The sequence below is a fragment of the Chlorocebus sabaeus genome, chromosome 11 (assembly GCF_047675955.1).
Source record: "Chlorocebus sabaeus isolate Y175 chromosome 11, mChlSab1.0.hap1, whole genome shotgun sequence".
Taxonomy (NCBI): Eukaryota; Metazoa; Chordata; class Mammalia; order Primates; family Cercopithecidae; genus Chlorocebus; species Chlorocebus sabaeus.
Genome location: NC_132914.1, coordinates 114,608,812 through 114,629,098, shown reverse-complemented (window position 1 = coordinate 114,629,098; position 20,287 = coordinate 114,608,812). Strand labels below are relative to the sequence as shown.

The 20,287-nt window shown below is 47.5% G+C and overlaps 1 protein-coding gene across 1 annotated transcript in view; it reads left to right on the top strand.

Annotated features, from left to right (window-relative positions):
• KSR2 (kinase suppressor of ras 2) overlaps nucleotides 1-19,585 on the top strand; it is a 515,890-nt gene extending 496,305 nt beyond the window's left edge. Inside the window, exons 18-20 of the mRNA XM_008004868.3 lie at nucleotides 1,582-1,711; nucleotides 2,856-2,989; nucleotides 5,475-19,585. Of these exons, the coding sequence (XP_008003059.1) occupies nucleotides 1,582-1,711; nucleotides 2,856-2,989; nucleotides 5,475-5,481 (271 nt within the window). The 3' untranslated portion in view covers nucleotides 5,482-19,585. The remainder of the gene's footprint in view (nucleotides 1-1,581; nucleotides 1,712-2,855; nucleotides 2,990-5,474) is intronic.
• The last annotated feature ends 702 nt before the right edge of the window (nucleotides 19,586-20,287 follow it).

The following is a 20,287-nucleotide window of genomic DNA, read 5'->3' as shown; positions in this document are numbered from 1 at the left end:
TGGAAGGGGCAGAATCTCCAGGGTCAGCAAAGCCCCAAGTAGTCAAAGCATCAGAATAAAAAGACATGCTTAATAGACCTCCCTCCGCAAAAAACTTAGAGTAGTGTCTAGTGCAGAGTAAAAACTCAATAAGTATGATCATTTATTAGGACAACTATAATCTTTTAGTACCTTCTCTTGAGAGCTTTCTGATCACCTAAACTGACATTCCAACACCTGAGCATCACCACTCCTTACCCACCCCAGAGGTATAAGGTTGTCAGGTAGAAGGAAGATGTAACTCTGAAGTGAAACCCTAACAATAGTTTATTTGACACAGTACTCTGATCAGTAAAGAGGATAGCAGAGTGCTTTGTGTTCTTTAAAGCAAACTTACATGAAATCTTACAGTGGAGGAACGATCACTATCTAGAATTGTTTCCGATGTTTCCTAAGTTGGGGAATCTTGTGCTCAAAGCACTGAGATCTGTCAACATGGTACAGCTCAGTGACACCCCAGCATCCCGTTTCATCCACTGTGGTCCTCACTGCTATTCACACTTCATAGCATCATTTATGCACCACCTGGCCCATCACCCCATTCATGACACATGCTACTCACTGGAGCAATCCTTTCTCCGTTAATTACAATGTCACGATTTGTGAGACAGAAGATAATGTGGTAAATCCCTCTAGAATAATCCTAGAATGGAGTTGTTTTGGTATTCAGAGTCCCAGATAAACATCCTTCCACTGCGATGTTATCATTATTCTCATTTCTCAGGTAAGAAAACCTGCACTCACAGAAGTGAAGTGACATACCCAGGAAACCTACCCTATTATACTACTAGTATAAATAGAATCAGGACTTGAACCCAAGTCACTCTCAAACCTCTTTTTTTCTTTCCACCATTCCACAGGGTGGTTTATACTTAGGGAAAAAAAAAAAAAGTATAAAAGAAAAAAATCCTAATCTGTCACCCAGAGTTAGTTATTGTTAACGTTTTGCTATGCTTTACTTTATTCTCTTGTTCATACACATATGATTTTTTAAAAAGCAATATCAAACCTTACATACAGTCTCATATCCTGCTTTTTTTTAACCTAAGGTTATGTACTGAGCATTTTTTATGTCAGCAAAATTTCACTGAAAGTTTTTATAGTAATACAGCATTTCATCTTATTTTATGGATTTAACATAATACATATAACCAATTCCTCTTATTGGACAATTGTGTTTTTACTTTTTTCCAATATTATATATAATTCTCTGGGAATATCCTTATAAATAAACTTTTGTACCCCTAATTATTTATTTGCAATGATTTTCTAGAATCATTGCAAGTAGAATTAGGGACAAAGATCCTAATCACATTGTATTTAACTATTCATTAGAAGATATCCTGGGATAAACATGACTTCTAAGACATTAAGAAAGCTTTAGGTGTGTCCCACGTGGCAAAATACCTACCCCATGAGGAAGAAACTGGGGAGAAGAATGGGTGCCAGGAGGCTGGCTGGGTGGGTGTGTGTTAATAATGGAGGTACAAGATTGCAAGTGACACACCACACCAACACCCCTTTAACAACGTCTGCCAACAGCACAATTTGGTATGAACTCCACGCCAGGGAATGGCCTTTCAAGACCCAACCGGCAGAGGCAATAATATGGCAAATGGGCACAGGCATGAAACCCAACCTCAGCCAGATTGGCATGGGAAAAGAAATCTCGGTAAGTCCCAAGATAGGGCCAGACCTGGGGGATGAGGGGAGACACAGACACAGTCATAGGCCTTCTTTTTACTATGTGTTAAGGTTACAAATGCTTTCCCATAGGGTGACCGAAAAAATATGCATCGCAACCTTGTCAAACAGCAGTTTGAAGCTTAAAAGGCAAGGCTGCTGCACTGTGCCTGCAATTTCAGGTACCTGCCACCAGGGGCACAGTAACACGTGGTCAGGTTTTTCCTGACTATGGGTTGCTGAGTTAGGTAGAACCCATATATCCCTCTTTTTCTGCTATTTTTAAAAGATATGAATTAAAACATCACAAATATTAATGGTTCTAATTTTATTTGCATCTACATAATAATTTAAGGCATTATCTAACTCAGAACAAGACATACAGAAACAGAGAAGCCTGGGTATATATTAACAATCTTCCTCTAAAACACAGCAGGAAGAATCCTCTCTTTTGATCAGAAGACACACAAGTCAGAGAAGGAGTAATTATATGTTATGTTTTTAAGGATTACTTGCACCTAGGTGATGAAGAGATTACTAAAAGTAACTTTTCTTCTCTGACTTTGAAGGGCTCTTATAGTATTGAGATATGGATGGAGACCCCAGGATTCCCTTTTATCCCTTCTGTTAAGAAAAATGTCAAGAAACTGTTTGGGAAGTATTGTTGATCTCAGTGTATCCTAGACCTTCTAGAATAGAGCTTACCTGGTTGTTATTTGGGCTCAGAAAATACATGGGAAGAAGGATGGATGGATGGTGATGGATGGATGGATGGATGGATGGATGGATGGATGGATGGATGAATGGATGGATAGATAATGAATGATGAAGAATGAAGGAGTGAATTGATATAGATGGGTGGATGTATAGATGCATGCATGATGGGTGGATGAGTGGATGAATGGATGGATGGATGATATATGGGTGGATGGATGGATGAAAGATGGAAGGGTGAATTGATATGGATGGGTAGATGTGTAGATACATGCTGGATGGATGGATGGATGGATGGATGATGGAGGAATATGGAAATGGGACAGATGAATGGACAAATTGGCGGACCAAATGTGATGCCAAAGAGTAATCAAAAAGTCACCATTTATGTGTAATCGCCACACATTGGTTTCATTTAGGACATTCTTCTCTTCTGCTGGGCCTTTGAACAAGAAGAGAGACCTACCTTCACCAAGCTCATGGACATGCTGGAGAAACTGCCAAAGCGAAACCGCCGCCTATCTCACCCTGGACATTTCTGGAAGTCTGCAGAGTAGGTTTTCTCCCTTAGCATCTCTCCCCACTGCCTTGTCCTCTGCCCTTTGTCACCTTTTTGATCCTCTCTGCCCCTTTTTTACTTCTCCCCCAAAAAGCTCCTGTCCATGTGCCCACCCGTTGGCAACCACCCTTCCCTACTAGGTTTCCATTCAGTGGAGTCTGTTTGGGGGTTTGGGTCCTGGAGTCTGTCCTGTGGGGTCTTGGTTCCTGCAGCTACCCTGGGTTTCTCATTGCTTATCTCTTCCTGATGAAGACTGATGCCCTGATGAGTCTGAGCATCATGCAGTGAGGTGATGCCTGAACCCGCCAAGCCCTCCACATGTCAGGTATTCAGAGTACCCCTCCACGAGGCCCAGCTTTCTAGAACTCTTCCTTCTGGGCCAGCAGCCTGCCCCTGTCACAGCAGATCACAGCTTCCAGCATTCTCCATTGCATGAATGCCAGAGCAGGAAAGGCTCTGAGCTTCTTACCAGAAGTATCTCTAGCTTCCTCATAAGAGGCTCCAGACCCTGCTCCTCCCTCTTGTTTCTGGCTGGAGATCAGTAGTTCTATCTGAGATAATGAGTGTGGCATCTCTTTCTGGAACCTCCCTCGCCAACCCCAACTTCTGTGACTGAACTCTCTAGAAGGTAAGAGGGAGACAGGCCCAGATGAGGCTACTGAGGGCTCCCCATGGCTCTGCCAGTTGCTCCCATGTATTCATGGTTGTGCACACTCACATGGACACTCTCGGGTACTCACACTCATGCAGACCCGGGAACAGTACTTAAAAACATACCTCTATACAAATTCATTCACACACGGCTGCACTCAGATCTATACACACACACATCCGTATACAAAAACATTCCATGAACGCACACCCCCACGTGGAAGCCTGCACACATAGGCAGACTCAGGCACATACACATAGGTACACAATCACAATCACATTACATGGCACATGAAGACATGTGTATATACACACTTGTACTACCATGGCTTACCCACTAAAGACAAGCAGTACCCACAGATATAGATACCCCCACCTGTGGGCGTGGTGTACCATAGCCATTGTCAGAGTCTTCCCATGAAGTTCCCGAAGGCAGGGTCCTGAAGAACAGATGTTCCCGGGGGGCTGTGGACATTAGGAGGCTCTTTTTTCCTCCCTTCCCCGGCCGTTTGAGCTTGCTGAACCTGCAGGATGGAATCTCTTCCTTCCCCAGGGGCTTATCCTTTCCCCAGACCATTGGAAGGAGCATAAACTTTACAGACAGACGTAGATTGGAATTCCCACTCCACTGTGTAATAGCTGTGTGGCCTTGGGCATGTCACTCGGCCTCTTTGAGCTATAGTTTCATGCTCTGAAAGGTGAGGGCGGTGAAACTGCTCTGGCAGAAGTGCTGTGCAGGTTCTATGTGGCCACGTGCAGAGCACCTGGTGAGCAGGTGCCTCCCACATAGCAGGCACTCACTGTAGCTCAGCTGCCGTCACCTGCCAGGAGGGAGGATGAGCCCTATGCTGGCAGCCTGGCAGGATTTACAATGGATTGGATACGAAAACAGACAGAAGGAAGCTTTAACAAGCAAAAACTCTGCCCAGCTAAAGGAGTGCTGGCAAGTTAGAGAATTAGTGTTGGAGCTCCAGGCAGGACCCAGCAGTTCAACTGAAGAGAGGGACTTAAAGTTTACTGGTTGGAGGGAAAAGCAGGAGGCTTCTCTTTCTATATTTTATTGTGGAGTTGGGCTGAAACAAACAAACAAACAAACAAACACAGGACCAGAAACTTTGTGGTCTAGCAGAATGGGATGTTGGGTTCAGTGGAATTTTCCATTCATTTCCTCTTCCATTCATTCTTTTTTTATTCAGCCTATGTGTACTGAACATCTTTTATGTGCTAGACACTGTTCTAAGAGTGAGAATACAGCGGTGAACGAAATAAATGAGTTCCTTTTGCTGCAGTGGACATCAAAGTCTGCTCGTAGCAGGAGGCTGTGGTGTGGATCCCAGTCCCACCCCCTCTTCCTGCATCTCTAGCTGTTATGGAGCTTTATTCCAGCCCCACGCACTGGATGACCATTCCTAGTCCATGCCCAAGGGGGAAAAGTTCTGAGTTCAAATCCTGACGCTGCTGCTTCCTGGCAGTGTGTCCTTGGGCAAAACACTTAACCTCTCTGAGCCTCAGTGTTTTCCTCTGTGAAATTGTATGATTCTGTCATAGAAGTTCATCACTGATTATTTTCATCTTTGAAAATATTCGTAGCCTGTATTGCAGGCTCATCTCAGGCTTCAATGGGATCAGGTATGTGTGGCACTCGGCACAGAGCCCAGCGTATAGTACGACCTCAGTTAGCAGAAATCTCTTCCACGTCTTCTTGCAGAAGACAGGAAGTGTTCCTGTCAAGCCACCTGACCCTCTGAGAGGCTGCTCATTCACAGCGGATGACATCGTCATGTGCTTGTGACCGCTCACCACTCTCTCCCTTCTCTCCCCACTCCAGGCTGTGACCTTTGGACACCGGGACGGCGTCCAGCTGCCTGGGCTCCCGTCACCTCTCCCTCCCTGCTCTGTCCTCTGCCAGCTCAGGAGGCCAGAGACTCAGCATCAGAGGGTACCAACCCTGACCGACCTGGGAGCACTGGACAACAGCTTGGCGGCCTCCCTGCACCTCAGACTTGAGCCCTTTTCCTCGGGCAGGGTTGGGGACCCCCGAGCTAGGACTGAACCGGACCAGCCAGGGTGATGCATTATTGATCAGTGCGGCCCAGGGAACAGCACAAATGAGAGCACTGCAGGCTGCACGTGGTGCCTTTGGGCTATGGGACTAGGACAGGAGGCCCCACATGGGCGGGCTCACAGCTGGGGCTAAGTGTGTGTGTGTCTGTGTGTTCGACGCTGTTCACTCTTGTTTCACCTTGACAAGCAAGAGCCAGACTGCCCCGGTGATGGGGCACCCCTCAGTTCTGTCTTTGTGTAGTGGTTTCCAGCTGTGCCATCTGGGAAGCTAAGAGGAGGGGTACAGAGCCGAGCGGCGGCTTAGTCAAGGCTACTGAGCCAAGATCGAGTAGGGAAGGTCGGGAGCGGCTAAGCTTGTTCCTTTGGAAATATCTGTTTTCAGACACCCCAACCCAAGCCTGTCATGGCATGTGGCACCTTTGCGTAGAGCTCTGAAGTACAGTAGGAAAGTTAGAACGTCTTTTGAGTGCTGGGTCTCTCTGGGGAACCTATGCCCCCATTACTGCTGTTTTTTCCTATTCTCTGAGAGTAGCATCCCTTTTCACCTCACTGCCCCCACCTCCTTGCCATTTGGAAAGCCAAGATGACTTCTGAGGAGCTCCTTAGAGCTCACCGTCATTCAGGGCACCCCCTGAAGTCTGGTCTGTGAGAATCAGGGCTCTGGGCAGGGAGTTCTAGGACATTCCTTTTCTTCCCTCTTCTCTGCTACTCACACCAGTGAAGCTTATTCCCCAACCGTGGTGGATGAGGGTCCTTGGGATACATCCATGTTGGGTTATGTGGTTGTACCTATGATAACATATTTGCAAAAGATTTCCCTGCCTTTCACCCTTAAGCAGTCCTGTTGGGGGAGCACAAAGCGGGGTGTCATTTGTTACAGTTCTGCGTTTTCCACTCTAGCCTGGTGCGGGCTCCTGGAGTGGCTTCCCCATCGGAAGCCTGTGTCCCTCACCTGTGTGTATTCCCTCAATGCCCCACCTTTCCTCCCTCCTCTTGCTCCCAGCCTGGGCCAGCGACTCTTCCTGACCATGTTGGAGAAACCCCTGGTGTTCTGCAGGAAGGATGCCAGGAGCAGGCTGGGCATGCAGATGGGAGAGGAGAGCCTCTGGGTCATTTGCCCATGCTTTCAAAGCCCTGACCCCCTGAATGTGACCGGGTACAAAAAGGAAATCTGTCCCCAAGCAGAGCAATAGCAGGAGTATCTGGGCAGTGAACAGGAAGCCCAGGGCGGCCCACAGTCCCTCTGTATTTCCTGGATACTGCCTGGGCCTTAGTCTTCTTGTAGCTGCTATCTATCCAGGCATCTCCCTCCTAGAGAGCCAGAGAGAGGAACTGGAACTTCAAAAACCCTTACCTGATCTTACTCTCAAAATCCAAACAGACCTATAGGGATCTCTTCCCCACCTTGGCTGGCTCTCAGAATGGTTCATGCTCTGGGGGCCAAACCTGCTTCCACACTGGGAAGAATGATGAGACTAGTCATGCTTCGCAGAAGCCTGGCTACAGGAAACCCCTGTGTTTCCCAAAGGGCCCTCCCGAATTGCCTTTCCAACACTCCCAGCTATCTGGGACTACAGGACTAAAGACCCGGCTTGGGCTGCTCCTAAGTGGACATTGCTCTTCTGGGGACATCTGTGGCTCTTGGCTTGACATGTGTGTGTCTTGGAGGCATTTTATACATGTTTGCCTGAGCCCCAGCCACTCTGGGGTTCTTGGGGATGGCTCTTGTCAATGGACACCTCCCCATCCCAACACAACACTCTGTGTCCCAGCCCTTGGCCTGGACTTGCACCTGCCTTGGCTCTGCCCAGCAGCCTACTGAGTGCCTGAAACCCAACCACTCGCTTCTCTTCCATCACACCAGGACTTCTTGGGTCCACGGACTCCAGTCCTTGTCATGTTCCCTTGTGCCAAGAGAAAGGATACGAGGAAGGAAAAGGCAGCCAGGGTCTACTACCCTGCAGCTGAAATGTCCACAAGAACTGGCACCTTCTCACTCTTGCCTCTTCTGTTTCCAGAATTAACTAAAATATCCAACCACAGCCTTTGGCAAGGCCTAGCATGGTCTCCAACAATTGATTTTTCTATTCATTCATGAGCCCCAGTTTGGGATTAAGGACAGGGCCTGAGTGATCCAGGGGGAAAACCCAGCCCTTTGTGGAACAGGGTGCCTTGGGTCCATCCCTGAATCTGTGTCACTTGCTCTTGACTTCTCGATCTTTCCCCACTTCACTGCTCTGTCCCCACATGCATTGGTCTCTGCTGCAGCCAGGCCAGGCTCCTGGCCTTCAGTCCCTTCCTGACACCCCTACCCTGTCCCCCCTACACTTCCCTGACTTGTTGAGAAGCCAGCTCTAATTTGCACACATTTAAATCCAGGAAGAACCAGACCACTGCTTTCCCTGCTGGCCTCCATCTTCATTCACTGATGAAGTTTTGGGAGGAGGTTATATTCATCTTATGCAGGGAGAAAAAAAGAGGAAAGAGGCTGTATATTTTTACATCATAATTACCAGCCTCACCTTCAACTCATTCTATACAATCCACATGACCAAGATTTGTGTATTTGCCCTTGTCCCGTCACAGCTGCACACAGGTGCCCAGTACACACAAGTCACTGACTCAACAGCGAGTTGTTCCAGTCTGTCTTGCTTTTAGCAAGCCCTCATATACACGGGCTTCCCAAGGGGACCAGTCCACAGGGTGGAGATTCACCAGGAAGCCTTGGCTTTGCAAAGAGAAACATCTCAGCTTTCTTTAAAGGGCATGTGGATTTGCACATAAATTTCACTCAACTCTTCCAGAGTACAGGTTGTTCATAAAACCAAGGAGTTTCTTTCTTGGCCTCCAGTGGGAGGACATGCTCCTTGTGTCCCCATCCCCAGAGCCAAGCTGGAAACCCAAAGTCATTGCTTAGATCCATTTCGTCCTAGTATTCCTTTTACTGATCCAAGAGAAAATTTTCATCTTGCCCTGGACCCCCCATCCTCACCCCATCCATTTGTCTCCACAGCTACCTTGGATTGTCAGTCAACAGAAGTCCTTGACTGATATTGATCACTAGACTTTTGTATCCAGAAAACCTAGTTCTTCCCTTTTTCTCACTCCCATGCCATATACACACATCACGTCCCTCCCCACAAACACACAAAACCAGCCTTCTCTCACCTTCCACCATTCCTATCCCCACCTACAGCTGATCGTCAAAGGCACACGGAGGAAGTAGTAGACACAGAGCTCAGGCCAATCATTATCTTGAGAAATCTAAACCCAGGGCTGGCAGCCTATGCCCCATAGGCCATATCCAGCCTGCCAAATGGTTTTTACATGTTTTAATTGAGGAAAAATCAAAAGAATAATAGTTCATGACATGAAAATTCTATAACATTCAAATTTCATGTCAATAAACAAAATGTTATTGGAGCACAGCCACCTCTCCATGTACACAACCACGGCCGCTCCGTGCTACAGTGAGGGAGCCGGCTATTTGCAACAGAGACAATGTGGCCCCCACAGTCAGAAACATTTACAATCTGGCCCTTTCCTAACTTTGCTAGCCTTTGATAGAGAGGGTTGGATATGGCTCTCAGGGGAAGAACAGGAAGCTGGAGGGGGAGAGAACTTGTTTCAGTGGAAGAAGGCCAGCTTGCCCCAGGATTCAGCAGGCCACCTCGGGCAGTAGAGAACTCCCTGTCCTTGGATGGGGTGGAGCAGAGGTTGACTTCTTGGCCTGTGTGATTCGGAGGCAATTCAGGCCCTGAAGGCTGGATCGACTCCCTGGACTTTAATACTCTTAGTTTGCTAAGGGTGGCCATAAGAACAAAATATCACACACTGAGTGGCTTAAACAACACGAATTTACTCCTCACACTTCTTGAGGCTGGAAATCCCAAGATCAAGGTGTCAGCAGGGTTAGTTTCTAGTGAGGGCTCTCTCTTTGGCTTACAGACAGCTGCCTTCTGATCATGACCTCATGTGGCCTTTCCTCTGTGACTGCACATCCCCATTATCTCTTCATCTTCTGATAAGGACAATAATCTTATTAGATTAGGGTTCCAATGCTTTGTGATTTTATTCCCATCCCTGGCTTTCTTTCCCCACACTGGTTCTCAATCTTGAGTTCTCAAATATGCCCTCCCTGTCCTCATCCTCTGCGCACCTTCACTTCACACATCCATCGCCTGCAGGCTGGTCTTGTTCCACTGTGCCATCAGTATGCCCAAGCCCTCTTCAGCTCTGTGAGGCTCCTAGGACTGCTGCAGCAAACCACCACCCACTGGGGCCTAAAACAATGGATATATCATCCCTCCCCCATCTGGACACCAGAAGTCCAAAATCCAGGTGTTAGCAGGGCCATGTTCCCCCTGAAATCTGTAAGGGAATCCTTCCTGGTGGCTTCTGAACTCCTGGTGCTTTCCTGGTCATCACTGGCATTCCTTGGCTTGCAGCCATGTCAGGCCAATCCCTGCCCTCATCATCTCTCTGTGTGTCCCTATCTTCATATGGCCATCTTCTTTTAAGGACACGAGGACATGGGTCATATTGGATTAGGGGCCCACCCTCCTGAAGTATGACTTCATCTTAACTAATTATATCTGCGAAGACCCTCTCTCCAAATGAAGTCACTTTCTGAGATACTAGGAATGAGGACTTCAACATGTCTTTTTTTTTTTTTTTTTTTTTTGGTGGGGAAAAGATGTGGGGAGACCGCAACTCATAACACCCTCTAAGACATTTTCTCTTGTGCCTTGACTGGTCCTCCACTGTAGAATCCAGGTCCCCTGGAAGATAGATTCCCCAGAATTCCTGGTCTACAAGGTCAGGCTGTTGCTGTCATGCTTACCAAGCTTGCCCTAATCAACAGGTCCCATCACTGAATTCCCACAGCTCTGGATCTCAGTTCTGTGGCTGTGTGGGAGCAGCCTGTGTGTAAGTGGCTTGTCTGTAGCAGGACTGTCACTTGACCCCTGAATGTGCTTCATGGCCCCATCCAAAGCGGTTGGTGACATAGCATCTGCTTTTCTCTATACTCTTGTTCATTGACAAAGGAGTGGGTTTTATGAGCTACATTTTGCTGTTTCCTTTTTTGGCTTTGCCCGTGATGTGGGGAAGTTCCCAGGCAGACTCACGCGGCCACTCTCCCTGGCTCCCAGCCTCGCCCCCTCCCGTACCACCTCACCCTTACCTGCACACACCTGCAAGGGAATCACTTTGAACTCCAAGGGGAGTGACAGGCAGCAAATGTCAGTCTGGGTCCTGGAATGTGGAGCCACAGTGAACCTCTGTCCTCTCTGCTCAGTGCCTGACTATGATATTAACCCAAATCCCAGACTCCCTTCTTGAGGCCCTGTAATCCATACCCATTCTGGTACCAGTTTAATTTTGAAACCAGTAGTGGGGCAAGTGGAAAATCTGCAGTCCCATTGACCTACTGGACTTGTCTTAGTAGTGCCTGGCACATAGTAAGTGCTAAGAAATGTTTACAGAATGCAGACAGAGAGGGTTGCTGGGTAAGAGTAAGACCCGGGCACAGGGAGTTAGAAGGGCACCATTGGCGGGTATCGGGATTCCCCTTTGCCAGACTGTGTTGTGGGGGCCATATCAACCCCAATGAGTTTGTTAGGTTTGTTGTTGTTGTTTAGACTTAGAGTCTTGCTCTGTCACCCAGGCTGGAGTACAGCATGATCATAGCTCACTGCAGCCTCAAACTGCTGGCCACAAGCAATCCTCCCACCTTAGCCTCTCAAGTAGTTGGTGCTATAGGTGCACACCATCATGCCTCGCTAATTTTTTACTTGTTGTAGAGACAGGGTCTTGCTATGTTGCTCACGCTGGTCTTGAACTCCTGGTCTCAAGCAATCCCCTTGCTTCAGCCTCCCAAAGCACCGGGATTACAGGGGGAAGCCACTGTGCCCAGCCAGTTTGCCGGGTTTAATATCTGTGACTTATGAAGTGACCCATTGGATCAGGTGGCCCAGGATGTCTAGGAGAAAGAGTAACAATCCACCCTGAACAGCCTCTGTTCACAGAGCACTTACTACATGCCAGGCTGGAATTCCTATGATGGTTTGGGGAGATAGGTAGACTTATTCTCAGTTCAATGAGGTAACTGCGGTACAGGGACAGAAGCCAGCCTCTTAATTGCAGACCCAGCATTTTAAAAACAAGTCGTTGGGCTCGTCCATTCCCGGGAACCCACCCCCAGGTCCAGGGGTTCTTGCCCAGCTGCTCATGGGGATGTCACAGTCCCAGCCTCTGACACTTATTGGCAACTTGGAACCAGGAGAGAGAGAGGAAAAGCAGGAAGTTGTAGAAGGGAGGGTGCAGGGGCCAGCAGGGACCCTCCTGGGAGTTTGCACGGAAACTTGCACTTATGTTCTCAAACTGACAGGCTGCCAGCAGCAGCCCGGATTTCCAGGAAATGTGTGTCTCGGTTGGCAGAGCCCCTTCTGGGTCCCTCCAGCATCCCTGCTCCAGGCTTCCCATCCCCTCCTTCTCTCACGCTGGACATTGAACTGTGGTCCTGTGTTCCCGAGAGGCGTACATCAGTAAGTGCTCTTCCCTCTCAGGGGTGGGAAAAGGCCCTTCCTTCCCACTCATTGGGATCATGCAGCTCCCATTTCCTAACACCAAGAATATGAAGGATTCACCTCATGGGGTTGAGAATGGCTGCCCTCCTTCCACTGAGGACTGAGCTGGAGGAGATGGACTCTGTCTAGAATGTGCCTGATCTAAATAAGACCTTGTTTCCCAAGTGTGTTCCATAGACCTTTCGTTCCATGGAAAACTAGCTGGACACTGCATTATTGAAAGGGTCCTGGGACAAGTATGCATTGGAAATGCTTAGGTAAAATGAAACTAAATTTCTTGATTGCAGGACTTATCAGAACTTTTCAGACACTATTGTGTGGTTGAATCTGTAAATGACTGATAGGATACTGTTCTTCCCAAGCTTTCCCAGGCCTGTTTCTGAATCTCCAACAAGGTCAACCTCTGTGAATGAGACTTGATACCTTACATTGTACTGAAGGAGGCAATGTCAGTATACTGGCCTACAGAAAAATGCTGACCACTAGCATTCATAGACCCTGCTAGGAGATGAGAAAGGTAGCTTAGACCCTGATTCCATGCATGTGGACAGTGTTTCCATGAACAAGAACACCACATCTGGCTGATGGTGTCTCCCAATCGAGGGATCAAATTTGCTGTGTGTTGGTGGCTTCTCCAACATACTATGGCTTGGAGGCCAATGTGAAAATTATTTTAAGATGTAACACCCTCAGAAGGGTTAGTTAAGTTTTCACCTGGGTTTTAATCTTCAACCAAGTCATTGGGATGACAATCTAGAAGGACCTCTACCTATAAGATCTAGAAGGATAAAGGTCTGGTCCTAGGAGTACAAATATGTAATGGATCTACCACCAGCATCCCCTCCTGTACTCTTGGCAGACGTCATTAATCCATCACAGCATGCCTTCCCACTGATCACAGATGTAGCTTCAGGGCATTCGAGTTACCACTTAAGATGGATATGAGTGACCCTCCCTTATCTCACACTTCTCCTTTTGCAGAAGCAGAATCTGAGGCCCAGAGGGGGAAGCTATAATAAACTCCCCTAAGTCAGGTCCCTAATAAGAGGCAGAGGTAGATTTAGAACTCAGGCCTCAGAAGCTTCCAGAAGCCAAGTCATTTGGGCTGTAGTTGGTGGACAGTCTATCAGGGCCCTGCAGATGTTTCTTCTTAGGGAACTTGGAAAATGCAGAAAGAAAGATTCTGTCTTTAAGACTTTGTGTATGATCCTACTCGGTAATCTGCCTGCTTGGAGAAAAATCATTTCTTTTCTGGAATGGCTTCACCACAAGGCCTGAATGCTACCCCCAGTCTAGTAACATCTGGGCTGGAAGTCATGGCATATAGGGGCCTTAAGGAATAACAGTGTGCATGGTGGTGTGCAGGAGATTTGCAAGGGCTTTTCTTTCTTGAGGAGGTTTGTAAAATTTCTGCAGTTCAGTCTGGGCTTCTGGGAAGTCAGGGGGTGTTGCATATAAAGGGCAGGAAAAGAAGCCTGACTCCAGTTACTCTTTGGTTTCTTCCCTGAATGGAAGGCTCAAAATCAAGTTTCCACCCAGATAAGATCTTGAGGTCCTAGTGGACCACCAACTCTACTCTTTGAGCTCTTGAAATACCTCTAATCACCAGCTCAGTGGCTGAGAGTACCTTCTTGTCCACTGCCTCTGCTTTTCCTTCCCCTCTTCACTTATCCCCCATCCACCTTCTGCCCGATAATATCTCCTGTGTATTGTAAACGGAGGAGAAAGTTGCACAATTGTAGAGATGAAAAATAGCTGCCATGTATTTAGCTTAAATTAGCTCAGAAGAACGGCTCCCTCCCTCCATTGAGCGGGCAGCAATTGTTTATGCCAACATGCTCTTTGCATCGCGCCTTCTTAGATTTGAAAGTCAAATGATTAAAAACAAATCTTAGTTTTTCTTTTCCACCACTTAAAAAAAATACCAGCTTGGCTAGTTCTTCTAGTTTAAAAATACCTTGACCTCCAGCACTACCGTGAGAATTTCGGAAAGGCTGGTATCAGGATATCAGGAGGAAATAGATACAGGCCAACAATAACCAGAGAGGCCTTTTCTGAGTGGTGGGCGATGGGGTGATCAAGGTAGAAGAGAGGTCTTGTGTCCTCACACAGATGCTGGCATTCTGGGTTTGTTTGGAATTCAGTGAACCTCTGTCCTCTCTGACAGCGATTTCTTCACAACTATTCATTCAATGGGTGATTTGTTGAGCATTTACTATGTGTTAGACTCTGGGCATTCAGTGATGAGTGATACAAAGTCTCCCCTTTTCTGAAGCCTAAAGCCCAATGGGGAAGAGAGACAAGAACCAAGCCAACAACAAATATATAAATTTGCAACTCATGTAGATCTACGGAAAGAAAACTCTTGGGGGACCAGAAACATGGGAGAGGGTGCTACTGTGGGAGAGCTGCTGGCAAAAGTCTTTCTGAGGAGGTGACATTTAAGTCAAGATCTAAAGGAAGAGAAGGAGGAAGAGATGATCATTCTAAGCCAGGGTTTCTCAACCTCAGTACTGTTGAGCTATTTGGAGCCAGATAATTCCTTGAGGTGGCGACTGTCCTGGGCATTGGAGGATGTTAAGCAGCTTCCTCAACTCTCCCCACAAGATACCAGTAGCGCCTGGTACTGGTGACATCCAAAGACATCCCCAGACACACCCTGACTTTGCTGTCTGGGATCAATCCTCATAAAGCCCCAAGGCTTGGAGCACAGAGGCCGGAAGCCCATATGGTGGCATGTCAGGCATGGTGTCACCTGAGCTCTGACCCCCAACTTCTGAGATGGCATGCAATTTGGAGTCTCTTTTCTCTATGAGCTCCCATAACTGTCCCATGTTCCACAAGGCGTTGCTTCTGGGCCACGGTCCTCTCGTTCCAGCATGGCCCTTTTTTTTGGGTACATTAGTGGATTTCAAAAGCCTCCAGTTGACATCCAAAGTGTGAAATCAAAAACCATCTCCAGACATTGCCAGATGTCCCCTGAGTTGGCTCCAGGCCACACGACTAGGAATCAAATCCAGCATCCTGCCATCCGCAACCTTCCATGGGAGAAAGGAAATCAGAGGGGAACAGGAAAACACAGGGAGGAGACTCCTCGAATAACTTGGCAGGGAAATAGGTTTTCAAAGCACTGGTTAGCATCACCAGTGGTTTGAAGGCTGTCTAGGTAAGGAGAATGTGGACTTGGCTTTCGCCATCTGCGTGGATAGGGGCTGAAATCTCCAGTCATTCTCTCCATCCTTCCACAGCCCTTCTAGGAAGCAGGCCCTCTTGCCGAGCTGAAATCTTGAGACGTGCATCCGGCAATCCTGGTATTGCTTTCTGAGGCTACTCAAGGAAAGCCCCTCTCAATTCCCCAGGAAGGAAAGTCCCCCAGATAGTGAAGGGCCTTTTCCACCTTGCTTGCAATTCCCTGTTCACTGCGATGAAGAGAGTCAGGCCAAGTTAGAATGGCTGTCTCTGCTAGCAATGAAGCAACAACATAGACAGTCTGGACAAGATGTGGCAGTTCTGTTCAGTCCCGTCTGACTGATTTGGGCATGGAGACAGGCAGTGGGTGAGGATGGCCTCTGCAGGTCCTGCTGTTTTACCCCTAGAATCGAATCCCTGGGGCTTCCAGCAGTCCCAGGATTGGGAAGGGTAACAGAGAGGAAGAGTCGGGCATTGCAAAAGACCAGATCTTGGAAAACTGCTTTGGGAATTGGGACACCTTCCAAGAAGACAATTGAGTTGGCTGGGGTTCTGCCTGGGATGGGGTCAACCTCTCCCCAACACAGCCCTTCCCAGGTTGGGGCGTTGGAAGCTTAAATGCGTCCTGGACAATTAATGTAATGTATTGGTCCTGTGAGATTCTAGCCATTTTCCTCTGCTTATTTTTCTATATGCGTTACAAGTGATAATTTTTAAATGGGTACATATGAACTTGTGTAAGTTCAAGTAAATGCTATGTAGCTACAGCATGGACATCAAGGTACTCTAAGGTACCTTCCCTGCCACACCGAGGTCCCCTGCCCTGGCCCCCTTTCCCTCCTAGCCAGCCTTCTAGGGAGCACTGCATACCCTGCCCCTTCAAAGCTATCTGGACAGTCCTGACTCAACTGGAGCATTAAGGGAGGGGCTGCCCTTGGTCAGGGCTTCTGCACAACTGTGAGATGCATAAATCTTTGCCTGGCCCCTTCTTCCTTCTTTTCAGAAGTCTATCTCCTCCTGAGGACCCCGTGGTCCCTACCTATCAAGGAATATCATAAATTGTACTCCCCACCCCATCAAAACACACCCTGACTTTGCTGTCTGGAATCAATCCTCATAAAGCCGCAAGCCTTGCAGCACAGAGGCCGGAAGCCCATATGGTGGCAGGTCAGGCATGGTGTCACCTGAGCTTCTCTGACTCCACTTCCAAGATGGCATCCAATTTGGAATCTGTTCTCCATGAGCTCCCATAGCTGTCCCATATTCCACAAGGCATTGCTTCTGGGCCGTGGTCCTCTAGTTTCCTCATAGCCCTATTTTTGGGTACATTGGTGGATTTCAAATGCCTCCAGTTGAGCAGCCAAAGGATTCTAAGAAAATCTTCCCTGTATCTCAAAGGCTCGTGTCCCCAGCCACATTCACTACACCCTCAGCAGAGCCTTGCATGGAGCAACCCTTATCCCTTCATTCCCCAAATCTTCATTTTATATAGTCATTTAGTAAATATTTATTAAGTGCCTCGTGTGATAAAAAAAAAAAAAATGGAGAAAAGTGGGTGCTGCCTTCAGGGTACTAGGAGTCCAGTGGAAGAGAGGGAGGAGTTCCAGTAGGGTCCCGAGGCCCCAGAGGAGCTCCCAACCCAGAAAAAGACCCTCCAGGAAAGGTTCTCGGAGGAGGAAACTTCTGAACCGTGTCTTGAAATTTGAGTAGAATGGTAGGGAATGGTGTGTCAGACAGAAGGGACAGCCTATGTGTGGACTCAGAGGCAAGATCATGCTTTATTGAGGGTAACTGCAAGTGGCTAAAAGCCTGCCCCCTGGCACTTGCCTGCCTTTCCCTGCTTTCCCCAAAGCCTGATTTTGGGACCCTAGAGGCTCCATCTCCAAACAGAGGGTGCCATGGCTCAGACATGGAGACCTTGACTTCTCTTCCCAGCATGCTCTGGTTCCTACTGTTAGCCTTGGTGTCCTGTGGGGGAAGATGTCTGAGGAGAGTTTTGTGCTTGCTGGAGTCAGACCAGTACTCAGGCCACCTCAGGCCTGCTCTGCATCCCTCTCTGGCTCTACAGACCTCTCTCTGTCTCTCTCTGTCTCTCTCTGTCTCTCTCTCTCTCTGTGTGTGTGTGTGTGTGTGTGTGTCTGCCTCCACACAGTGGAGGATGTGTCTCTATTTCTTAGTGCCCTGCATCGGGTCCTGAAGTCCGTAAGCATCTCGGCTATAGATGGGTTGGCCATGGGCCCTCCTCTCTAAAGCATTTTCATTCCTGTTCCTCTTTTGCTTCACTTTCCCTCTATCAACTCTTGCGACCTGTGTCTCTGATGTCTCTGGGGCCCCCACTTCTGTCTTACCATACCAAAAAACCTCCTTCGGCAGTCTTACCGTGTCCTCTTTCTTGGACAGTTCATATCACTCTATGAATAGGCCCCTGGAGTGTTGAGGTCAAGGACGTGCATGAATGTGGAAATGTATTCATGGAAAGACCCTACACTGAGGGTCTCTGACTAAACATTACAGGTATGATGGGCAAAATGCTGGTTTGTTACAGAAATGACTGAAGAAGACCTAGGGGCCATAGTGGGCCACAGGCCGAGTCTGCAATACAGTCTGAAGTGTGGGAAAGAATGTATCACTCCTGTTGGTGGAATGGTGTGTTTGCCGTCCCTATAAATATATGTCAGGGTTTGAAAGACAGAAAACAAAGCATCTTTGCTGACCACCAGACTCCCAGGGTGTATGTGGCTACTGCAAATTAGCGAGGCTTGTTTATCTGCTTCAACTTGACTCAATTTGCCTTTCTTGAGCCACTGTCTATTGTGGATAATGATTTCATCCACACTTTCTCAGCATCAGCAGCCCCTCCAGAGTATTCCTTGAATTTTCTTAGCTTTGTGCAGCCCACGAGCACTTAATGTATCACTAACCCTTGAGTTTATTGGAGGGAGTGAATAAAATAATGAATGTCAATAATGTTACGCAATACCTGGCACACAGTAGGTGCTTCATCAATGTGGCTTTTCTTCTCAATCACCCAAATGATCTTCCCCCAGAATTCCACCTCTAGGGGGACATTCCTGAAAAAAATAGGAGACCAGAATGGAGAGGTGGTAGGTGTTACCCATTTATTTAGATGCTTGGGTCCTGGTGAACATGGGGAAGGATGCCCAAGTCTCATAAGGACACCCGCTGCCCCCGTCTACAAGGCAGAGGCCTCTTAGGATTCGAGAGAGTCTCTTGCAAGACCAGCCCCCACCCCACCAAGGTCCTTATAGAAACAGAACATTCTTCCTCCAGCTCCCAAAGCAGAAGTTCACTGGGGCAGACAAGGCAAGTCACGTCGTGTCTGTGCCCTTGACCATACCTGGACCAGGCAGAGAAGATCCCAGGCTTAAGTGGTCAACGTTTCCACCCCAAGCCTCTCATTTCTCTCTCTCTCTCTATCTGAGACTTGATCTTGTACCAGGATCCACTCCACAGACTTAACGCATGATTAATTTGGTTGATTACTCTTGAAGTTACTGACCTTAGGAAAACTCCTCAATTGTAAAAAGGCTTTCTCTATATGTAAATTATGCTGTTATCTTTTTCTATACACAAAGTATATAGACCTATAAATATTATACATATATATTATATATATAAAGACTAATTCTTGTACAGACCAACGCGGACCGATGGTCCACATTCTTTTCTCCATGTTTGTTTGTGTTGACTGTTGCAGAATGAGTTGATGTAAGAAGGTGGTTTCATGTTTTCTTTTTTTGGGGCCACTTCTTTCTTTTGCTTTTTGTTTCTATCTCTGTCTGTCTCTGTCTCTCTCTTTCTCACTTGTTGCCAATGTCTTGTTGCTGAGAAATAACACTCTATTCAGATGCCGTCCAGGAAAGAAAGGCCAGATGGATGGAGGGTCCACTGTGTATATTTGTACAAAATCATTTATAAAGTTTTCTACACTTCTAAAAAAAGTATTTCTAACTTGGGCTGTTGGACAGTTTGTGTGCCTCTGAGCCGGCAAGCCTGTTGTTTCTTGTGTTTAGTGCAATGTTTAGTGAGAAACCAATGTCTGAATTATTTATGCCAATAAAGAATTTGAGAATTACTGCATTGCACTGCCGCCAAGACGGTCTGAATTCTATTGTTGTCTGTTGTACAGAAAGAAGCTTGAATTATGACATTGGCCAGTGTATCAGCCAGCTATCACCATGGTAATGCTGTGTAACAAACCTCCCCCAAACTCCATGGCTTATAACAGCTAACATTTATCCTTGTGCTCATGGGTCTGCAATTCTAGGTTGGGTTTACCTAAGAAGCTTCTCTTCAGGCTTCAGGTCAAGTTCAAGTCAGCTCCACATGTCTCCCTGTTTCAGGGACCAGGCTGAAGAAGAAACTCCCTGGGGCATGCTCTTCCCGTGAAAGATCATCAGAACATACAAGCCAAACCAGGCTGGGTGTGATGGCTTAAGCCTATAATCCCAGCACTTTGGGAGGGTGAGGCAGGTGGATTGCTTGAGCTCAGGAGTTTGAGACCAACCTGGGCAACATGGTGAAACCTCATCTCTACAAAAAAAAAAAAAAAATGCCAGGCATGGCAGCACTCACCTGTAGTCCCAGCTACTCAGGTGGCAGAAGTGGGAGGATCACTTGAGCCTGGGAGGTTGAGGCTGCAGTGAGCCATGATTGTGCCACTGCACTTCAGCCTGGGTGACCGAGCAAGACCCTGTCTCAAAAAGAAAAAAAAAAAAAGAGCCAGGCCAACCAGCCTGTGGAGACACATTCACGACACCAACTCAAACCATATGCA